The sequence below is a fragment of the Vigna angularis genome, chromosome 9 (genome assembly GCF_016808095.1).
Source record: "Vigna angularis cultivar LongXiaoDou No.4 chromosome 9, ASM1680809v1, whole genome shotgun sequence".
Lineage (NCBI taxonomy): Eukaryota > Viridiplantae > Streptophyta > Magnoliopsida > Fabales > Fabaceae > Vigna > Vigna angularis.
In genome coordinates this window covers 27,750,864-27,769,550 of record NC_068978.1, presented here as the reverse complement: position 1 = coordinate 27,769,550, position 18,687 = coordinate 27,750,864, and the positions used below count along the sequence as shown (strand labels likewise).

General features: G+C 34.9%; 3 protein-coding genes and 1 pseudogene across 3 annotated transcripts; 3 read left to right on the top strand and 1 right to left on the bottom strand.

Annotated features, from left to right (window-relative positions):
• The first annotated feature begins 215 nt into the window (after nt 1-215).
• Nucleotides 216-656, top strand: LOC108346738 (disease resistance protein ADR2). The gene has a single exon (XM_017585791.1). It carries the CDS (start codon nt 216-218, stop codon nt 654-656), a length of 441 nt encoding a protein of 146 aa, XP_017441280.1.
• A 1,914-nt stretch (nt 657-2,570) lies between these two features.
• LOC128193958 (uncharacterized) lies at nt 2,571-5,151 on the bottom strand. The gene is made up of 2 exons (XM_052868160.1): nt 3,334-5,151; nt 2,571-3,164 (listed from the first exon to the last, which is right to left on the bottom strand). Exons 1-2 carry the CDS (start codon nt 5,149-5,151, stop codon nt 2,571-2,573), a joined length of 2,412 nt encoding a protein of 803 aa, XP_052724120.1.
• A 795-nt stretch (nt 5,152-5,946) lies between these two features.
• LOC108346737 (disease resistance protein RPV1-like) lies at nt 5,947-7,805 on the top strand (annotated as a pseudogene).
• A 2,318-nt stretch (nt 7,806-10,123) lies between these two features.
• LOC108346736 (disease resistance protein Roq1) lies at nt 10,124-13,970 on the top strand. Its single transcript, XM_052868684.1, has 5 exons — nt 10,124-10,642; nt 10,734-11,784; nt 11,882-12,037; nt 12,160-12,882; nt 13,323-13,970. Exons 1-5 carry the CDS (start codon nt 10,158-10,160, stop codon nt 13,770-13,772), a joined length of 2,865 nt encoding a protein of 954 aa, XP_052724644.1. The 5' UTR covers nt 10,124-10,157; the 3' UTR covers nt 13,773-13,970.
• The last annotated feature ends 4,717 nt before the right edge of the window (nt 13,971-18,687 follow it).

Below are 18,687 nucleotides of genomic sequence, written 5' to 3'. Positions count from 1 at the left end.
ACAATTACATATTAACATCCTTTTTTTTTTTTATAATTATACTACACTTTAAAGTCAACATAATGACGGATACGACACGCTAAAGGTCCATTGTATTTAACATTTATGAATAAAAGATTAAAACTATATAATTGTAATAAGATGCATTCATCTCCTTCTCTGTTTTGCAGTATTAGTTTTTCTAACTATTGATCACCTCTCATCATTTTCTTTCGATGGATAACGTCTCCTCATCAAACAAACTCCCACAGAAGTACGATGTGCTCATCAACTTCACTGGAGAAGACATCCACAGAAAATTTGTTTCTCATCTCAATTCTGTCCTCTCTACTGTTGGTCTCACCACTTTCCTTCATCACCACAATGCAGTGAAGTCAACTCACATCCAAGAACCTATTCTCAGCCACTGTCGTGTAGCAATTGTTGTTTTCACCCAAACCTATTCTCAATCTGCTTGGTGTCTTAATCAGCTTCTACAAATCATCAAATGGCACGAAACTTATTGCCGACATGTTCTGCCTGTATATTATGAAATCCAGCCATCTGATGTACGTCTTCAGAAGGGTGACTTTGGAAAAGCCTTGAAGGAAACTGCACAACAAATATTTTCAGGACAAGAACTGGAGCATGGAATGTCCAGGTGGAGCCTGTTATGACCACTGTTATTATGGCCACTGTTATGGCCTGAGAGGGATTATGCAGAAGTGAGATTTATGCAGAAAATGAAAGAATACAGAGGGAAGAGAGAGCTAGAGAAAATGAGAGCTTTTTCTCATTAACACACCAATGAATACAAAACAACAGTATTTAAACAAAACACTGTAAAGAAGACTTAACTGTCAATAGACAGTTATTACAGTTATAATATTCAGATTAATCTCAACACACCCTCCTTAATCTGAATTCACATCAATTTAACACCAAGCAAATCTCTAAGTTTCTCAAATCTGATCTGCTTCAAGGCTTTAGTGAAAACATCTGCAGTTTGATCTTCAGTGCCGCAATGGACCAATTCCAATCTACCTTTATTAACTTGATCTCTCAAAAAATGAAACTTGGTTTCAATGTGTTTACTTCTACCATGAAATACTGGGTTTTTAGACAGACTTATAGCTGATTTATTATCAACTAGAAGCTGTACCGGTTTTTTATATTCAATTTTCAGCTCATTAAACATTGTTTCCAGCCACACACATTGACAAGCAGTTTCAGCAGCTGCGATGTACTCTGCCTCACAGGATGATAGAGCAACCACATTCTGTTTCTTGGAGCACCATGAAATTGTAGCTCCCATATATTTAAACAGATATCCAAACGTGCTTTTCCTGTCAACTTTGTCACCACACCAATCAGCATCACACCAAGCCTCCAATGCTCCTCTCGTATTGTCAAGATTCTTGGGGTAGAATAGACCAAAGTCTGTTGTTCCCTTTAGGTAACGCAATATATGTTTGGCAGTAGCAAGATGAGATTGCCTAGGATCATTCATAAATCTGCTCACCAGCCCAACTCCAAAACTAATATCAGGTCTGGAGTTACAAATATATCGTAAAGACCCCACAATTTGCTTATACAGTGTGGCATCCACTCTCTTCTCATCTAGTTTATCAGTCAGTTTCAGATTTGCCATGATTGGTACTGAAGCACTATTGCAATTTTCCATATTAAATCTTCTCAACACTTCACTTATATACCTCCTCTGATTAAGAAACACTCCATCATCTGTCTGTATGCATTCTAGTCCCAGAAAGTAGCTTAGACTGCCAAGATCAGTCATCTCGAATTCTTCTTTCATTCTCTTCTTAAACTCTTCAATTTCATCCACTGAATCTCCTGTTATAAGCAAATCATCTACATACAAGCAAATCAGCAACATACCTTGCCTTTTACTAGTCTTCACGTAGATACCAGATTCCACAGTACATTTTTGAAATTCAAGTTTGATGAGCAAGGCGTTGATATGGTTGTTCCAGGCTCGAGGTGCCTGCCTAAGACCATATAAGGCTTTATTTAATCTATACACTTTCTGCTCTTCTCCTTCTTTTTCAAAACTAGGAGGTTGTCTTACATAGACCTCTTCTTCTAATGGCCCATTCAAGAATGCGGATTTAACATCCATTTGACATACTTTCCAGTTTTTAAAGTTGGCCACAACAATTACTAACCTCACGGTTTCCAGCCTTGCCACAGGAGCAAAAACATCTGTAAAATCAACTCCAGGCTTTTGCAAGAAGCCTCTCGCTACCAATCTGGCTTTGAACTTTGCTACTTCACCGTCTGGTTTGTGTTTGATCTTAAACACCCATTTAACGTCAATGGGATGTTTATGCTGAGGTAACTCCACCATATCCCAAGTTCTGTTTTTCTCTATGGCCTTTAGTTCCTCCAACATGGCTTCTCTCCACTCCTTTACGTCGATAGCTTGCTCCCAGGTTAGTGCTTCAGTATCGGTCAAAAACGCAAAATGCACAAGATCACCTGAGCTGGTAACGTTACTATCTGGAAAGACTTCATGATCTGCAAGTCTGGTGGATGGAAACCTTGTCCTTTGTGGTCTTCTATTGTTGACTTCACGGTTTGCACTGCTCAGCATTGGATGAACTCTTATCTTCAAGCCAACTTGGAACATAGCCTACTTCAGACTTTGCTTCGGCCTTCTCCCAATCAAACATTGCAGCCTCATCTACTATCACATCACGGCTAATGACAATCTGCTTCTTTTCTGGATTGTATAACCTGTAAGCACCTGTTGGATGGTAGCCAACAAGAATGAGAGTCTCACTCTTATCGTCCAGTTTTCTTCTTCTTTCATCTGGGACATGTTTGTAGCACACAGATCCGAAAATTCTCAAGTGGTAGACAGTCGGTTTAATTCCAGACCAAGCCTCTTCAGGAGTACACTCTGACAGGGCCTTTGTTGGACTTCTATTTAGCAAGTAGACCGCAGTAGACACAACCTCTCCCCACAAACAATGCGACAGTTTCTTAGCTTTGAGCATGCACCTCGTCATGTCAAGTATCATCCTATTCCTTCTTTCGGCTAAGCCATTATGCTGGGGGGTATATGGAGCCGTGACCTCGTGCACAATGCCTTTATCAGTACAAAACTTGTCCATCTCGACAGAGTTAAACTCTCCCCCTCCATCAGTTCTAAATACTCTGATCTGTGAACCAGATTGTCTCTCAACCAAAGAACAAAATTTCACAAAGTGTGAGTACACCTCTTTTTTTCTCTTTCAACAAATATATCCACATTTTCCTAGTCCATTCATCTACAAATATTAAAAAATATTTGTTACCTCCAATTGAAGAAACGTCAAAGGGGCCGCAAACATCTGAATGAATAACGTCCAGAGACTGCTTCGATCTCCTGGGTGCGACTTTTTCAAATTTTCTTCTAGGTTGTTTTCCAACGACACAACTTTCACAGATTCTATCTGGAACAATTATGAGAGGCACACCTTTCACTAATTCTTTTCCTTTTAGTTGACTCAAACTTTTGAAGTTCAAGTGCCCGTATCTGAAATGCCATAACCATCTCTCTTCTTCGTGGTTTAAGGAGGATAAGCATTGTATTGCTGTAGCATTCAAATTCACTTTGAAAGTTCTGTTTCGAGCAAGTGGTGCTTTAATCACAGGACGCTGTTTGCTGTCAAACACTTCTATGTGTTTCTGATGCATAGACATAGTATACCCTTTCTCCAGGAGTTGCCCCAAACTCAGTAGGTTGCTCTTCATTGTCGGAACGTATAGCACATCATCCATATACGTAATCTTGCCATCCTTACAGCTGATCAAGACTCTGCCAATTCCTTCCGCCCTAATAGTGCTGTTATCCGCGAACCTCACACAGCTCTTTATACTTGAATCAAGATTCACCAACCATTCTCGTCTACCTGTCATGTGATTCGAACAACCCGTGTCCAAGTACCAGCTGCATGAATCATCATTCGCCGCTTGGTTTACATCGTTGGAGAGCAACGCATGTGCAGATGCTTCATTGTCTGCATGTCTCGTTTCGTCCGAAGACGACACCTGTTCTCCACCTTCTTCTATGATTGACACATGTGCTTCATTGCACCTGTCCACCGAAACCATTTCTTGCTTACACCTGTTCAACGTCAATTTCTCACATTGTCTTTTTCCGAATCGTTCCACTGTGCTCATCAACACAACGTGGTCAGACTCCGATTCTTCAGTTTCTTGCGCAAGATTGGCTGACTCTCCAATCTTGGTTTTCTTCGTATCTTCATTGTGCCAACACTCCGAGGAATAATGGCCGTATTTTCTGCATGTGAAACATTGGACATTTCTTTTATCATACCCTTTTCGGCCTCTACCACTGGAATGTCTGCCCCCTCGCCAACTTCCATTCTTCTGCTCACCGCCATTGCTATCACTGTTTTGATCTGAAAATTTCGAATTTCTGCCACCACTGCGTCCTCCGCGTGATCTTCCTCTTCCTCTCCCACGATTCTTGAAGCTTTGATTGCTTCTTGCTTGCAGCGCCTGGTTCGTTCCTTGTGCCACGTTTTTTTCTGCGTTCCTTCTTTCTATCAACCTTTGTTCATGGGCTTCGAGAGAGTTTTGCAACTCCTCAATCTTCATTTTATCAAGATCCTTACATTCCTCTATCGCAACGACTATGTGATCGTATTGAGGAGTCAACGTTCTAAGAATTTTTTCAACCATCTTCTTATCTTTCACAATTTTATCACAGGCCCTCATCGCGTTTGCAACAATCTGAATTCTGCCAATATACTCTGCAATCGTCTCATTCTCTCCCATGCACAGAAGCTCGTATTGCCTCTGTAAAGATTGCAGTCTTATCGTTTTTACTTTCCCGGAATTTCCATACCCTTCTTGCAAAATATCCCATAATTCCTTCGCCGTGACAGCCTTCGACACCTTCTGAAAAATCGTCGCAGATATGCATTGGTGAAGTAGCATCCTGGCTTTACAATCCAAACGCTTATTCTCCTTATATTCTTTCTTCACGTCCTCCATGTCGTTCTTCAAAGGTTCTTTGAAACCTTTTTTCACAATATCATCTACTTCTTGGTAGCCAAAAATTGCCTCCATTTTGACGCACCAATCGTCAAAATCTTTACCATAAAACACCGGAAGATTGCTGTGAACCATACCAGCCATCGCTTGTCACAAGATACTTTTATAACCGAGCTCTAGATACCACTGTTATGACCACTGTTATTATGGCCACTGTTATGGCCTGAGAGGGATTATGCAGAAGTGGGATTTATGCAGAAAATGAAAGAATACAGAGGGAAGAGAGAGCTAGAGAAAATGAGAGCTTTTTCTCATTAACACACCAATGAATACAAAACAACAGTATTTAAACAAAACACTGTAAAGAAGACTTAACTGTCAATAGACAGTTATTACAGTTATAATATTCAGATTAATCTCAACAGAGCCATGCACTCACCAAAGCTGCAAATTTCTTTGGATGGGATGAGAGCAATCACAGGTACATCACTTACTCAATCAACCATCTTTTATGCCTCGGATTTCATTTTGTTAATGCATGACTTCTTCTATTTTGCTCTTCAACTTGAAGGAGTGATGCTGAATTAGTGGAGAAAATTGTTATGAGCGTTGTTAATTTACCAATCTTGTCTGCTACTAAATTTCCAGTTAGATTACAATCATACGTGGAAGATCTGATTCAAATTATCAAAAATAAACCCACGGAAGTTTGTATAATAGGAATAGGTGGACAGAAAGGATCTGGTAAAACCACTCTTGCCAAAGCCATCTACAATCAAATTCATTGGACATTCAAGGAGAAAAGTTTCATTGAAAATATTTCACATGTTAGCGGAATAAGAGGGCCTCCTCGTATACAAGAACAATTTCTTTTAGTTGTCCTAAAACAAAAGGTGGAGATTCCTAACCTGGTGGAGATTCCTAACATTAATGTGGGAAGAAGTATGGTGCGGGAAAGACTTTCTGGGAAAAGGGTGCTCATTGTACTTGATGATATGCCTGACAATTTTGAATTTTTAGCACTATGGAATCATGATTGGTTCAGTGAAGGAACTGTAATAATCGTTACATCAATATATGGAAAAATGCTGAGAGATCATGCTAAATCTGTCTTTTGGATAGAGCTAATGAACGCAGAGGAGTCCCTTGAGCTTCTTAGTTGGCATGCATTTAGAGAAGCAAAACCAAAAGAAGAATACAAAGACCTTGCAAGAAGAGTAGCTAGTTATTGTGAAGGACTACCACTAGCTCTTGAAGTCGTTGGAAGTACTTTATTTGAAAGGTCGAAAGAAGAATGGGACAGTGTATTGTTTAAATTTGCGAAAGATGGCATGGATTTCGTTCCAGAGATAATAAAAGTAAGCATAGAAGGTTCACTGAATGAAATGGAAAAAGATATATTCCTTGATGTATGTTGTTTCTTTGTTGGTAAGAGCAGAGCCTATGTAAGGAAGATCCTAAATGGCTGTGGAGTAGACGCTGATATTGGAATAAGAGTTCTCATGGAGCGTAACCTCATCAAAATTAACAACAACAACAAATTTGGAATGCATCCTTTGCTACATGGAATCGGAATAAGAATTATTCATGAAAATTTAGATCTTGGGATGAACAGACTGTTGTTTTATGAGGATGCAAAATATGTAAGGACATTCTTTACATGTGGTTTGAAAGTTCTTCTGAAAGCGTTTTCTTTCTCCTCTACAGTACATTTGTTTTTATTTGCTCTTTTTATCACAGGGGACACTGCCTTCATTTAACAATGGCTTCCAAAGCGTACAACCAACTGTAAATTCTGAGTATCCTCATAAGAAACTAAGATGGATCAGTTTGCATGAGTTTTCTTCAGAACGTCTACCTAAAAACTTTTATGAGCATGATGCAATAGCTATTGATTTAAAGCGCAGTCTTCTTCGATTTGTCTGGAAAACACCCCAGGTTTTATAACCACCCACTTCTCCTTAAAATACAACTTAATTAAAATAAATTAGTAGCTTGGTATTACTTCATTTTTAATTTGTACTCTAATATGTTTAAAATGAAAAACTATCTTGGTGCAGGTTTTGAGATCGCTAAAAGTCCTTAACCTCAGTCACTCCAAGCATTTAACTACAACCCCTGACTTTACTGGATTACCAAGTCTTGAACAACTCATTTTCAAATATTGTTCAAGATTGCGCAAACTACACCAATCTATTGGATCACTCAACAGTCTTATACTCCTAAATTTGAAATACTGTACAAGTTTAAACAAACTTCCAACAGAGATATATGAGTTGAAATCTTTAAGAACTCTCATTCTCGCTGGTTGTTCAAAGATTGACTTAATGGAAAATGATATAGTGCAGATGGAATCCTTGATAACTCTAATTGCTGAAAACAAAGCCGTGAAAGAAGTGCCTTTTTCAATTGTAAGCTCAAAAAGCATTGGATATATATCCCTACGAGGATTTGAAGGATTATCTCATAATTTTTTTCCTTCTATCATTCGGTCTTGGATGTTGCCAACAATGAGTCCTATATCTTATATTCATTCGTTGTGCATGGATATCGATAATAGTTGGGAAGATATTGGACCATTGCTTAGCAGCCTGGAAATACTTCGAAGTGTTTTGGTGCAATGTGACACCGAGTTTCAACTATCTAAGCAAGTAAAAAATATTCTGGTAGACTATTTTTTAAATATTACCGAATCAGAAATTTCAAAGCAGCACTTCAGGTCTTCTTTGATTAGTGTTGGAGCATACCATGAATTCTTCAATGCTGTCAGCGATAACATATATGAGGTTCTGCTCTAGCTTTGTCTTTGTTTCTTACTTTCACTATCATTTTAGCTATTAATCAAGAGAACATAAAATAATCCTAATGAAATATCTTGCTGAAACTGCAATAATCAATTTTAGCACGCTTAATTTCTATTGTCACTTTGTAATTATTAATGTTAAAATAATGATTATAGAAGACAATTTGAATAGAAAAATTAGATAAATGACCAAGCCTTTTATCTTATGGTGAAGGTACTCGCAAGGAGTGAGTCTTGTGATGTTTCTCTCCCAACTGTGAATGATTCTTTTTGTTTGGCCCATATGGGTGAGGGACACTCTGTTTCTTTCATTGTGCCTGAAGATCGTGACATGAAAGCAATGACTTTGTGCGTTGTTTATTTATCAAATCCTAAAATCATTGAACCTGAATTTACTACAGTCGTAATTGTTAATTACACAAAGTGTACATTCCAGATACACAACCATGGCACAGTAATTTCCTTTAAAGATGAAGATTGGCATGGCATAATGTCAAATTTAGAATCTGGAGACAATGTGGAGATTTTTGTGAATTTCGGTAATGGATTGGTGGTCAAGAACACAATGGTGTATCTGATATGTGGTGAATCAAAGAACATGGAAAAAGCGTCCAAGCCAAAGAAACATTCTCTAATTAGATTCATAAATAAAGTTGTATCCCATCCTTTCTGATATTTATGTTCTTTGAGAACAACATGATCACTTTAGCGATGGAAATAATCCTTCTGTTCTTGATTTCTATTTATATTGCCCCATCCTTTCCTTGTTTTTCTTTGGAGTATACCTTACAATTAAGAAATTCATGTGTCTTTTGTAAGCTATTTTATATTTGAATTTATGAAATCATATAGGCTAAACTAGTAGACATTGTTTAATTTTAGTTTTAAAAATTCATCTCAAATAAATATTTATCATATGGTTGAATATCAAAGTAACATATTATATTTAACAAATATGGTTAGTATGGATTATGATGTTGTAAGATACAGTTTTACACCAAAATTAATTTATCGAGTTTCTTTTTCTTTTACATTTTGGTCATCATAAGCATAAACTTTTCCTTGAAGTTGTTGCATCCAAGTCTTAGAATAAAAGCTGGAAAATAATGAGGAAGAAGAATATCATAATAGATGTTAAAAATAGTCTTCCATGAGTGTTAATTTTAGAATATAGATATAATGCATTTCATCAAACACACATGAGACTTCATTTTCGTGTTTAAAATGTTTTTTCTTAATGAATATCCAAATTCATTAGTTTGTGAAAGACCATGCTTGTAATTTATAAAAATAATTATATTTTTAATTATACATAAAATCATTTTAATTTATGATGAAAAATAAAGGTATTTTCAAAAATTTCTATAAGCATTCCGAGTCAATCCAAAGAACCAACTTTGTACAAAAAATGCATCCAGATCCTATTATAAAGTCAAAGTTTCTGGTTATCATGATTAAACAATGAAAATATATATATATATATATATATATATATATATTTATATATATATGAAACTAAAATTAATTATATGAAACTAATGATTACCTTTTAATGAAATTTTGAATAATAATTATTGACCTTTTTACAACTCGACCATTGGCAAGAGTTTTGAAAATGGATACCATTTTCCATAAGTGGAAAAATAAAAAAAAGTTGGAACTGATATTCTTTGTTTGGCAAGAGTTGTAAACAGCTTTAAACGGGTTTGTCAGGAAAAATTGCATAGCAAATTCATGGGTCAACTACAGCAGCCTGTAATTTATAAGATATACCCATAAAAAACTATTGTTCATATCACAATATTATAATGGAAAAATGTGTTTTTATTGACCAAGAGAATGTTTGGAGAAAATTTCTCTACAAAACTTCTAAGAAAGAAAAACAAGATTAACTTTAGTTTATGATATTGAGCTGATTTTCTTCCTCAATATTTCTTACGAGAGAAAACTAGAAAAAAAAATTAAACATTTTGTTTTATAAACTAAAATGATCTTATGCATAAGTTAATTTATAAAAAAAAATTATATTGACTTCATTATATATTTTGGTTCTTATATTAATTAGTTTTGTTAAATAATCCTGAGTTTTTTCAACGTTCAAAATCGCTAATTACGTAATGTTATGTCAACCAATGTTAAATGAATGATGAGTTTTGAATACAAGTGACAACTTAAGGGCAACGGTACGTATCACGTAGTGCAAAAGTCCAACAAAAATTTGATAAAAATTCAAATATGATGATGTACGTGTTAACATTGTATTTAACAATTTATGAATTCTCCTTCTTTGTGTTGCAGTATTAGTTTCTCTTTCTAACTATTGATCACCTCTCATCAATTCCTTTCCATGGATAACGCCTCCTCATCAAACAAAGTACCACGGAAGTACGATGTGCTCATCAACTTCACTGGAGAAGACATCAACAGAAAATTTGTTTCTCATCTCAATTATGCCCTCTCTACTGTTGGCCTCACCACTTTCCTTCACTACAACAATGCAGTCAAGTCAACACATATCCAAGAACCTATTCTCAGCCACTGTCGGGTAGCAATTGTTGTTTTCACCCAAACCTATTCTCAATCTGTTTGGTGTCTTCATCAGCTTCAACAAATCATCAACTGGCACCATACTTATTGCCGACATGTTCTGCCCGTATATTATGAAATCCAGCCATCTGATGTACGTCTTCAGAAGGGTTACTTTGGAAAAGCCTTGAAGGCAACAGCACAGCAAACATTTTCAGGAGAAGAACTGGAGGATGGAATGTCCAGGTGGTGCCATGCACTCACCAAAGCTGCAAATTTCTTTGGATGGGATGAGAGTAATCACAGGTACATCACTCACTCAATCAACCATCTTTTAAGCCTCCGATTTCATTTTCTTAATACATGACTTCTTCTATAACTGCTATTGAACTTGAAGGAGTGATGCTGAATTAGTGGACAAAATTGTTAACAGCGTTGTTAATTTACCGGTCTTGTCCGCTACTAAATTTCCAGTTAGATTACAATCATACGTGGAAGATCTGATTCGAACTATCAAAAGTAAATCCACTGAAGTTTGTATAATAGGAATAGGTGGAGAAGAAGGATCTGGTAAAACCACTCTTGCCAAAGCGATCTACAATCAAATTCATTGGACATTCAAGGAGAAAAGTTTCATTGAAAATATTTCACAAGTTAGAGGAATAAAAGGGCATCTTCGTTTACTAGAACAACTTTTCGATGTCCTAAAACAAAAGGTGGAGATTCCTAGCATTGATGTGGGAAGAACTATAATTCGGGAAACACTTTATGGAAAAAGGGTGCTCATTGTACTTGACAATGTTTCTTACTTTAGTTTATTCGACCTATGGGATTTTCGTAAATGGTTCGGTGAAGGAACTGTAATAATCTTTACATCAACATATATAGAGCCGCCGAGAGGAGGTGATCCTTACATGAACATATTTCGAATAAAGCTAATGAACGAAGAGGAGTCCCTTGAGCTTTTTAGTTGGCACGCATTTAGAGAGCCAAAACCAAAAGAAGAATACAAAGACCTTGCAAGAAAAGTAGTTAGTTATTGTGGAGGATTACCTCTAGCTCTTGAAGTCGTTGGAAGTAGTTTATTTGGAAGGACGAAAGAAGAATGGAACTGGGTATTGTTTAAATTTTCGAAAGATGGCATGCATCGTGTTCGAAAGATAATAAAAGTAAGCATCCAAGGTTCACTCAATGAAATGGAAGAAAATATATTCCTTGATGTATGTTGTTTCTTTGTTGGTAAGAGCAGAGCCTATGTTAGGAAGATCCTAAATGGCTGTGGAGTAGACGCTGATATTGGAATAAGAGTTCTCATCGAGCATAACCTCATCAAAATTGACAAGAACAACAAATTTAGAATGCACCCTTTGCTACAAGAAGTCGGAGTACAAATTATTCATGAAAAATTAGAAGGGGATTTTGGGAAGAACAGGCTACCGTCAAAATATGTAAGAACATTCTTTACATGTGGTTTGAAACTTCTTTTGAAAGCGTTTTCTTTCTCCTCTGTAGTACATTAGTTTTTATTTGCTCTTTTCATCACAGGGGACAGAAACCTTGCAGTACCTTCTTGAGAAGCTAAGATGGATCAGATTGCATGGGTTTCCTTCAGAATGTCTGCCTAACAACTTTTATGAGGATGATGCAACAGTGATTGATTTAAAACGCAGTCTTCTCCGATTTCTCTGGAAAACACCCCAGGTTTTATTACCAGCCACTTCTCGTTAAAACACAACTTAATTAAAATAAATTACTAGCTTCCTATTAATTCATTTTTAATTTGTACTCTAACATTTCTAAAATGAAAAACTATCTTGGTGCAGGTTTTGAGATCCCTAAAAGTCCTTAACCTCAGTCACTCCGAGCATTTAACTACAACCCCTGACTTTACCGGATTACCAAGTCTTGAACACCTCATTTTCAAATATTGTTCAAGATTGCGCAAACTACACCAATCTATTGGATCACTCAACAGTCTTACACTGCTAAATTTGAAATACTGTACAAGTCTGAACAATCTTCCAACAAAGATATATGACTTGAAATCTTTAAGAACCTTCATTCTCTCTGGTTGTTCCATTCACATAATGGATAAAGATATAGCAAAGTTGGAATCCTTGATAACTCTAATTGCTGAAAATACAGCTGTGAGACATGTGCCTTTTTCAATTGTAAGCTCAAAAGGCATTGGATACATGTCCCTACGACGATTTGAGGGATTATCTAATAATCTTTTTCCTTCTATCATTCGGTCCTGGATGTCCCCAACAATGAATCCCATTTCTTATATTCATTCGTTTTGCATGGATATGGAGGATAATACGATTGATATTGCACCATTGCTTAGCACCCTTGCACATATTCGAAGTGTTTTGGTAGCATGTGACACCGAACTTCAATTATCTAAGCAAGTGACAAATATTTTGGTTGAATATTTTGCGAATATTACAGAATCAGGAATATCAAAGCAACACTTCAGGTGTTCTCTGATTGGTGTTGGAGCATACCATCAATTCTTCAATGCTGTCAGCAATAACATATATGAGGTTCTTCTCTAGCTTCGTTTTTGTTTCTTACCTTCACTAGCATTTTAGCTATTAATCAAGAGAACATAAAATAATCCTAATGAACTATCTGACTGAAACTACAACAATCAATTTTAGCACGCTTAATTTCTATTGCCGTAGAACCTCATCTAGAGGTTTCTTATTTTGGTAATCAACTAATCAAGTGATTTTGCTTTTATTTCAATACTTTCTTACTTTACTTTACTAACGACGTAATGATGATACATCCAGAAAAAAACTATTAATCAGATTTATTTAAATTAATTACCATTTGTATGTGTTGATTATGTACTGTATTGTTGTTTGTTTGATTATAAATGCCCACTTTGTAATTATTAATGTTAAAATAATGATTATATAGAAGACAGTTTGAATAGAAAAATTAGATAAATGACTAAGCCTTTTATCTTATGGTGCAGGTATTGGCAAGCAGTGAGTCTGGTGATGTTTGTCTCCCAACTGTTAACGATTCTTATTGTTTGGCCCATATGGGTGAGGGACAATCTGTTTCTTTCACTGTGCCTCAAGATCGTGACATGAAAGGAATGATTTTGTGTGTTGTTTATTTATCAACCCCTAAAATCATTGAACCTGAATTTACTGTTGTCTTAATTGTTAATTACACAAAGTGTACATTCCAGATTCACAACCATGGCACAGTAATTTCCTTTAAAGATGAAGATTGGCATGGCATAATGTCAAATTTAGAATCTGGAGACAATGTGGGGATTTTTGTGAATTTCGATAATGGATTGATGGTGAAGAACACAACGGTGTATCTGATATGTAGTGAATCAAAGAACATGGAAAAAGCATCTGAGTCAAAGAAACATTCTCTCATTAGATTCATAAAGAAAGTTGTAATGTGATTTCTGATAAGTCATTTATGTTCTTTTGAGAAGTCATTTATGTTGTTTTGAGAACAGCATGATCAGTGTTCTTGATTGCTATTTATTTTTTCCCATCCTTTCCTTGTTTTTCTTTAAAGTATAGCTTACTGTTAAGAAATTCATGAATGTTTTGTAAGCAATTTCATATTTCAATTTATGAAATTATACCTCATTTTGAATTTTATGGTTCTCACAAATTCTCATATCTATAAATACCAAAAAAAAAGAATTTATCTCGATCCATTGGAAAAAAAATTTAATCAATGTTTTTTCTTCCCTTACTTCTCTTTAATGACTTCTTGATGATAAAAAACTATCTAGATAAGATGTTTTCTTTTGTTAAAGTCAATATATCTTTCGTTATGTAACCTTCTCCACTTTTTACATTAACTTCTAGTATTTTAAAAACATTAATAAAATTTTGAAAATGTCTTTATTGAAGTGAGAAGATAGAGATTAATTTTAATAATTTTAAAATAATCCCATAACTTTAATACATTTATATTCTAATAATCATCACATTAGAATCTCTGTATTAAAGTTGTTCTTTAAATTATATGAACCAAATATTAAATTATAATGCTTTAACATTCTCCCCTTGGTTCATATGATGACTTGAAGATTTAATACTAAACTTTAAGTGCACACCATTCATTAGATTATCATGTCGTCGTTATATGAATTGAAATGATCGAATAATGACAGGAAAAAGTCATGAACGACAAGATTCCTTCCATGTATCACATAATCAAACCAACGCAACTTAAATCAATCTTATAACTTTCATGTGTCTAAAAGAAGCATAACATGTTTCCACAATCAATAATACATGTATATTACTTAATGTGGATAACAAAAATTAAGAGAAACATAACTTTAATTGAATTCACAAGTGTTATATAAGTACAAACATATATGCATATAGATAGGTAACATCATCATGTTAATATTGACTTATCCATAATGTCCATACTTTCAACATGGCCAATAAAACTTTTAGATGCTAGTCATTTTTTAACGAATCTGCTATCATCAAATCAGTACCAATATGCTCAATCAACACTCTATGTTTCTGCACTTTTTCTTTGACTGACAAGTACTTCAAATCCATGTGTTTTGTACCCTTTGAGTACTTATCGTTTTTAGAGAAGAAGACGACTATTAAATTATCAAAATAAATCCTTATCAGCCTAGTGATATTGTGAATAATATCAAGCCTCGATACAAAGTTTCACAACCACAATGCATGAATAGTGGCCTCAAAGCATGCCACAAAATGACCCTCCATGGTGGAAGTATCAATGATTGATTGTTTTGTAATTTTCCAAGAAGTTCCTCTTCCATCCAATAGATAAATATACCTAAATGTGGATTTTCTCGAATCCACACATCAGACATAATCTTAATCTGAGTAGCCAATCACTTCAAAATTATATGACCTTGTGTAAGTGAGCATGTAGTATTTGGTACCTTGTAAGTACCTAAGAACTTTCTTTCCATCTTTCCAGTGATCCATTCCAGGATTACTTTGATATCAACCTAACATTCCAATAACGAAACTGATATCTAGTTGAGTACAAGTTTGAGCATACATCAAACTCCCAATGACTGACGCATAAGGAATGTACAAGTTTGACAAAATTTGTCCCCTTTCTGAATTAGAACTACTCCAAGAGAGCATTTTTTTCATTCTGAATCTCTTTAACACTATGTTACTATAGCCTTTTTTACACAAACTTAACAATCCTTGTGATCTATAAAAAAATATTTCTATTCCTATCACATAAGATGCCTCATTCATATCTTTCATTTCAAAGTTGTCAGAGAGAAACTTACTTATATCATGTAACATACCAATATTATTAATAGTAAGAATAATGTCTTCAACATATAGATACAAAATAACAAACTTGCTCCCAGTGATCTTTATGTATATACATCGGTCAACGGTGTTCTCTACAAAACCATATGAAGTTATGGTATCATTAAATTTTAGATATCTTTATTGGGAAGCTTGTTTCGGTCAATATATTGATTTCTTCAATTTACACACCAAATTTTTTTTTCCTATTAATGGGAAACCTTCTGGTTCATCCATATAAACTTTCTCTTCTAAGTCACCATTCAGAAAAGCGATCTTTACATTCATTTGGTGACTAATATAGCTTTATACAGTTCAATATTTTCTTTTGAGTCGCGTTTGGTCTTAAAAACCCATTTACAACCGACACTTTTTGAACCCTTAAGCAATTAAACTAGATCCCATACTTTATTGTCATCCATTGATTTCAATTCTTCTTCCATAGCATTCAACCAATTCTCTGAATTTTTACTTTCCATGACTTGTATAAAAGAGACTAGATCTTCATTAATGCTTAAGTCACATTTATGTTCAACAGAGTAAACCACATAGTCATTCGAAATAACATGTCTTTTCTGCCTGAGAAACCTTCTTAAGGCTACTTCTTGTGGTTCCTCTATCAATTGTTCATTTATGACTTGCTCATTATCAGTTGGCTCAACATTTATCTGTTCATTTTGTGGGATTGAAACATTAATTTGTTGTCTCTACATGTTGTGTAATTGTGATACAACAAGAGAGATAGCAACTTGAGAAAGAGACATTAGGTGTAGAAATACTACTAGTATTCTCTTGAATGTCCATTGTTCGTGACTCCTTACTCCCATTGAATAGTCCATTTTCAAATAACCGAGCATTACCATACTCAACTATTTTTTTATTATGGTTAGGGCAATAAAACCTATATCCCTTTGGTTTTTCAAGATAACCGATGAAGTAACCACTAATGGTTGTTGCATCAAGCTTCTTTTCATGTGGATTATATAACCTTACCTCTACTAGACAACCCCAAACATGAAGATCTCTTAAACTGGGTTTCCTTCTAGTTCATAGTTCATAAGAAGTTTTAGGAACTGCTTTACTAGGAACCCTGTTAAGCAGATATATAGTAGTCTTTAGTGAATACTCCACAAAGATAAAGAAATATCACTATGACTTAACACAAAAACTTGTTGAGACTTTGGCAATCAAATCGTTTCAAGTAATAAAACCGGTAAGACCAGATATCTTTTCCCAAGAGACTCGTGTCACCAAACAATCGTATAATTGATAAGTGTGAAAAAGAGTTGTTTTTACACTTATAAATGATCTCAATCTTATAATTATTCATGTTATTACTTAGTGAAAAGTTGTAATAGGAAGTAGATTGTTATGTAAATTATTGTACAGGAAAGGGTGTATAATTTGGAGTTTGTCAGCCAATTTTCGCAAAGCGAAAGCCAAAATTCGCACTGCCAGAAAAAGAAAACTTGCACAGCGCACCAATACCTGTGCGCTGAGCGAATAAGTTCAGTTAAAGTGCAGTAGTTAAAGGAAATTCGCACAGCGCACACACACCTGTGCGTTGAGCGAATTAAGGAAGTTAAGTGGCTTTAAAAGACGTGACAGAAATGCAAAAAGTTTCTTCTGACATACGAACAGGGCGAGAAAAATACTGGAGAACTTAGGAGACGATCAGGAGACCTTTCCAGATATCAAGACTTCACTTTATGCAAGGAATTGCTGTAAAGAGTACGTTTGAGATGTCTAGGATAGACTAAATTTTCTGTTCATTGGAATTGGTTGTATGACGATACATTAATGTAAATTTCCTGTGCAATATATGTTTTTGTTCATGTTCTTTTCTTGACTTGCTTGTAATTATACGGAAGTATTAATCTCTTTAAAAGTTCTTTTGTACTGGAAAGTATTTTTAGAACCAGAAACGTAAGAAAAGAAACTAAAAGTAAATTATGCTAGGAATAACTTCTGTGCTTTTGGTCATTCTCACATCTGAACTTAATGCAAAATTATCTGATGAATTAATTAAGGAATTAATAATTCAATAGATAATTTTAGAACTTGTTTTAAGGAATTAAACCAAGATACTCTTATGTGAATGCTTGAACAGATAATATATGTTGTCCAGATTTTGCTATAATGTTAGTCAAAGACCAATTCCAGTGATCTTTTATCGCATTTTTAAATCTTAATTTTTTACGTTGTTACTTTCATGCTTAATTCCAAATTGATATCACAAATGTTATCATCAGTAATTGACTTTGATAAATATCTTTAATTGAAATACATAACTCAAATTCCCTTGGGAGAACGATACTCTTTTACTTATTAACTGTATTACTTGTAACGATTTAGTATACTTGCCAAAAAGTTATCAAGTTTTTGGCGCCGCTGCCGGGAATTTGATTGTTGTTGTTATTTCAGTCATTTATTGTTTATCAATTTCAATTATGTTCCATTATTTGTAAATCCATTGTTTTTGATTTTTGTATATTTGTATATATAAGTTGTGTTTAGTTTCTATTGTTATTTCTCTGGGTTGTTATCTTGAGATTGTTGTTCTGCATGAGAAGGAGAACGAAATCTGAAAATTTATTGTTTGATTCTGAGATTTAGAGAACAGCCCGTAGGAATAACAGTAGACGTAGGAGAGAAAATAGAAAAAAAGAAGCTAGAGAAGCTAGCTTGTCTGATCTTTTCAAAACTTCTTCTTCATCTGATCAAGAAGATAAGGATATGGAGGAAAATAATGAGTAGGAACAACCAAGAGTTAAGCGTACGTTGGAAGATTATGCTTTTGTGTCTATACCTTCATCTTTCAATAGTATAGTCCGACCCGTGGTGAATGCTGCTAATATGGAAATGAAGCCAGCACTGATTCACCTTGTTCAGAGTAATCAGTTTACAAGACTGTCACACGAAAATCCCTTTTAATGAGATTTGTAATACTGTAAAAATTTTACATGTGCCAGATGAAGCAATCAGATTGAGTCTCTTTCCCTTTTCATTGTCTGGCAATGCCAAGCTTTGGCT

What these genes read in the sequence shown, in the direction of transcription:
- LOC108346738 (XM_017585791.1), top strand. Translation starts at nt 216, where the DNA reads ATGGATAACGTCTCCTCATCAAACAAACTCCCACAGAAGTACGATGTG.
- LOC128193958 (XM_052868160.1), bottom strand. Translation starts at nt 5,151, where the DNA reads ATGGCTGGTATGGTTCACAGCAATCTTCCGGTGTTTTATGGTAAAGAT. An exon ending in TGGACGTTATTCATTCAGAT is followed by an intron (nt 3,165 to 3,333) that starts GTTTGCGGCCCC and finishes TCTGGTTCACAG; the next exon opens with ATCAGAGTATTTAGAACTGA.
- LOC108346736 (XM_052868684.1), top strand. Translation starts at nt 10,158, where the DNA reads ATGGATAACGCCTCCTCATCAAACAAAGTACCACGGAAGTACGATGTG. An exon ending in TGGGATGAGAGTAATCACAG is followed by an intron (nt 10,643 to 10,733) that starts GTACATCACTCA and finishes TTGAACTTGAAG; the next exon opens with GAGTGATGCTGAATTAGTGG. An exon ending in ACAGGCTACCGTCAAAATAT is followed by an intron (nt 11,785 to 11,881) that starts GTAAGAACATTC and finishes TTTTCATCACAG; the next exon opens with GGGACAGAAACCTTGCAGTA.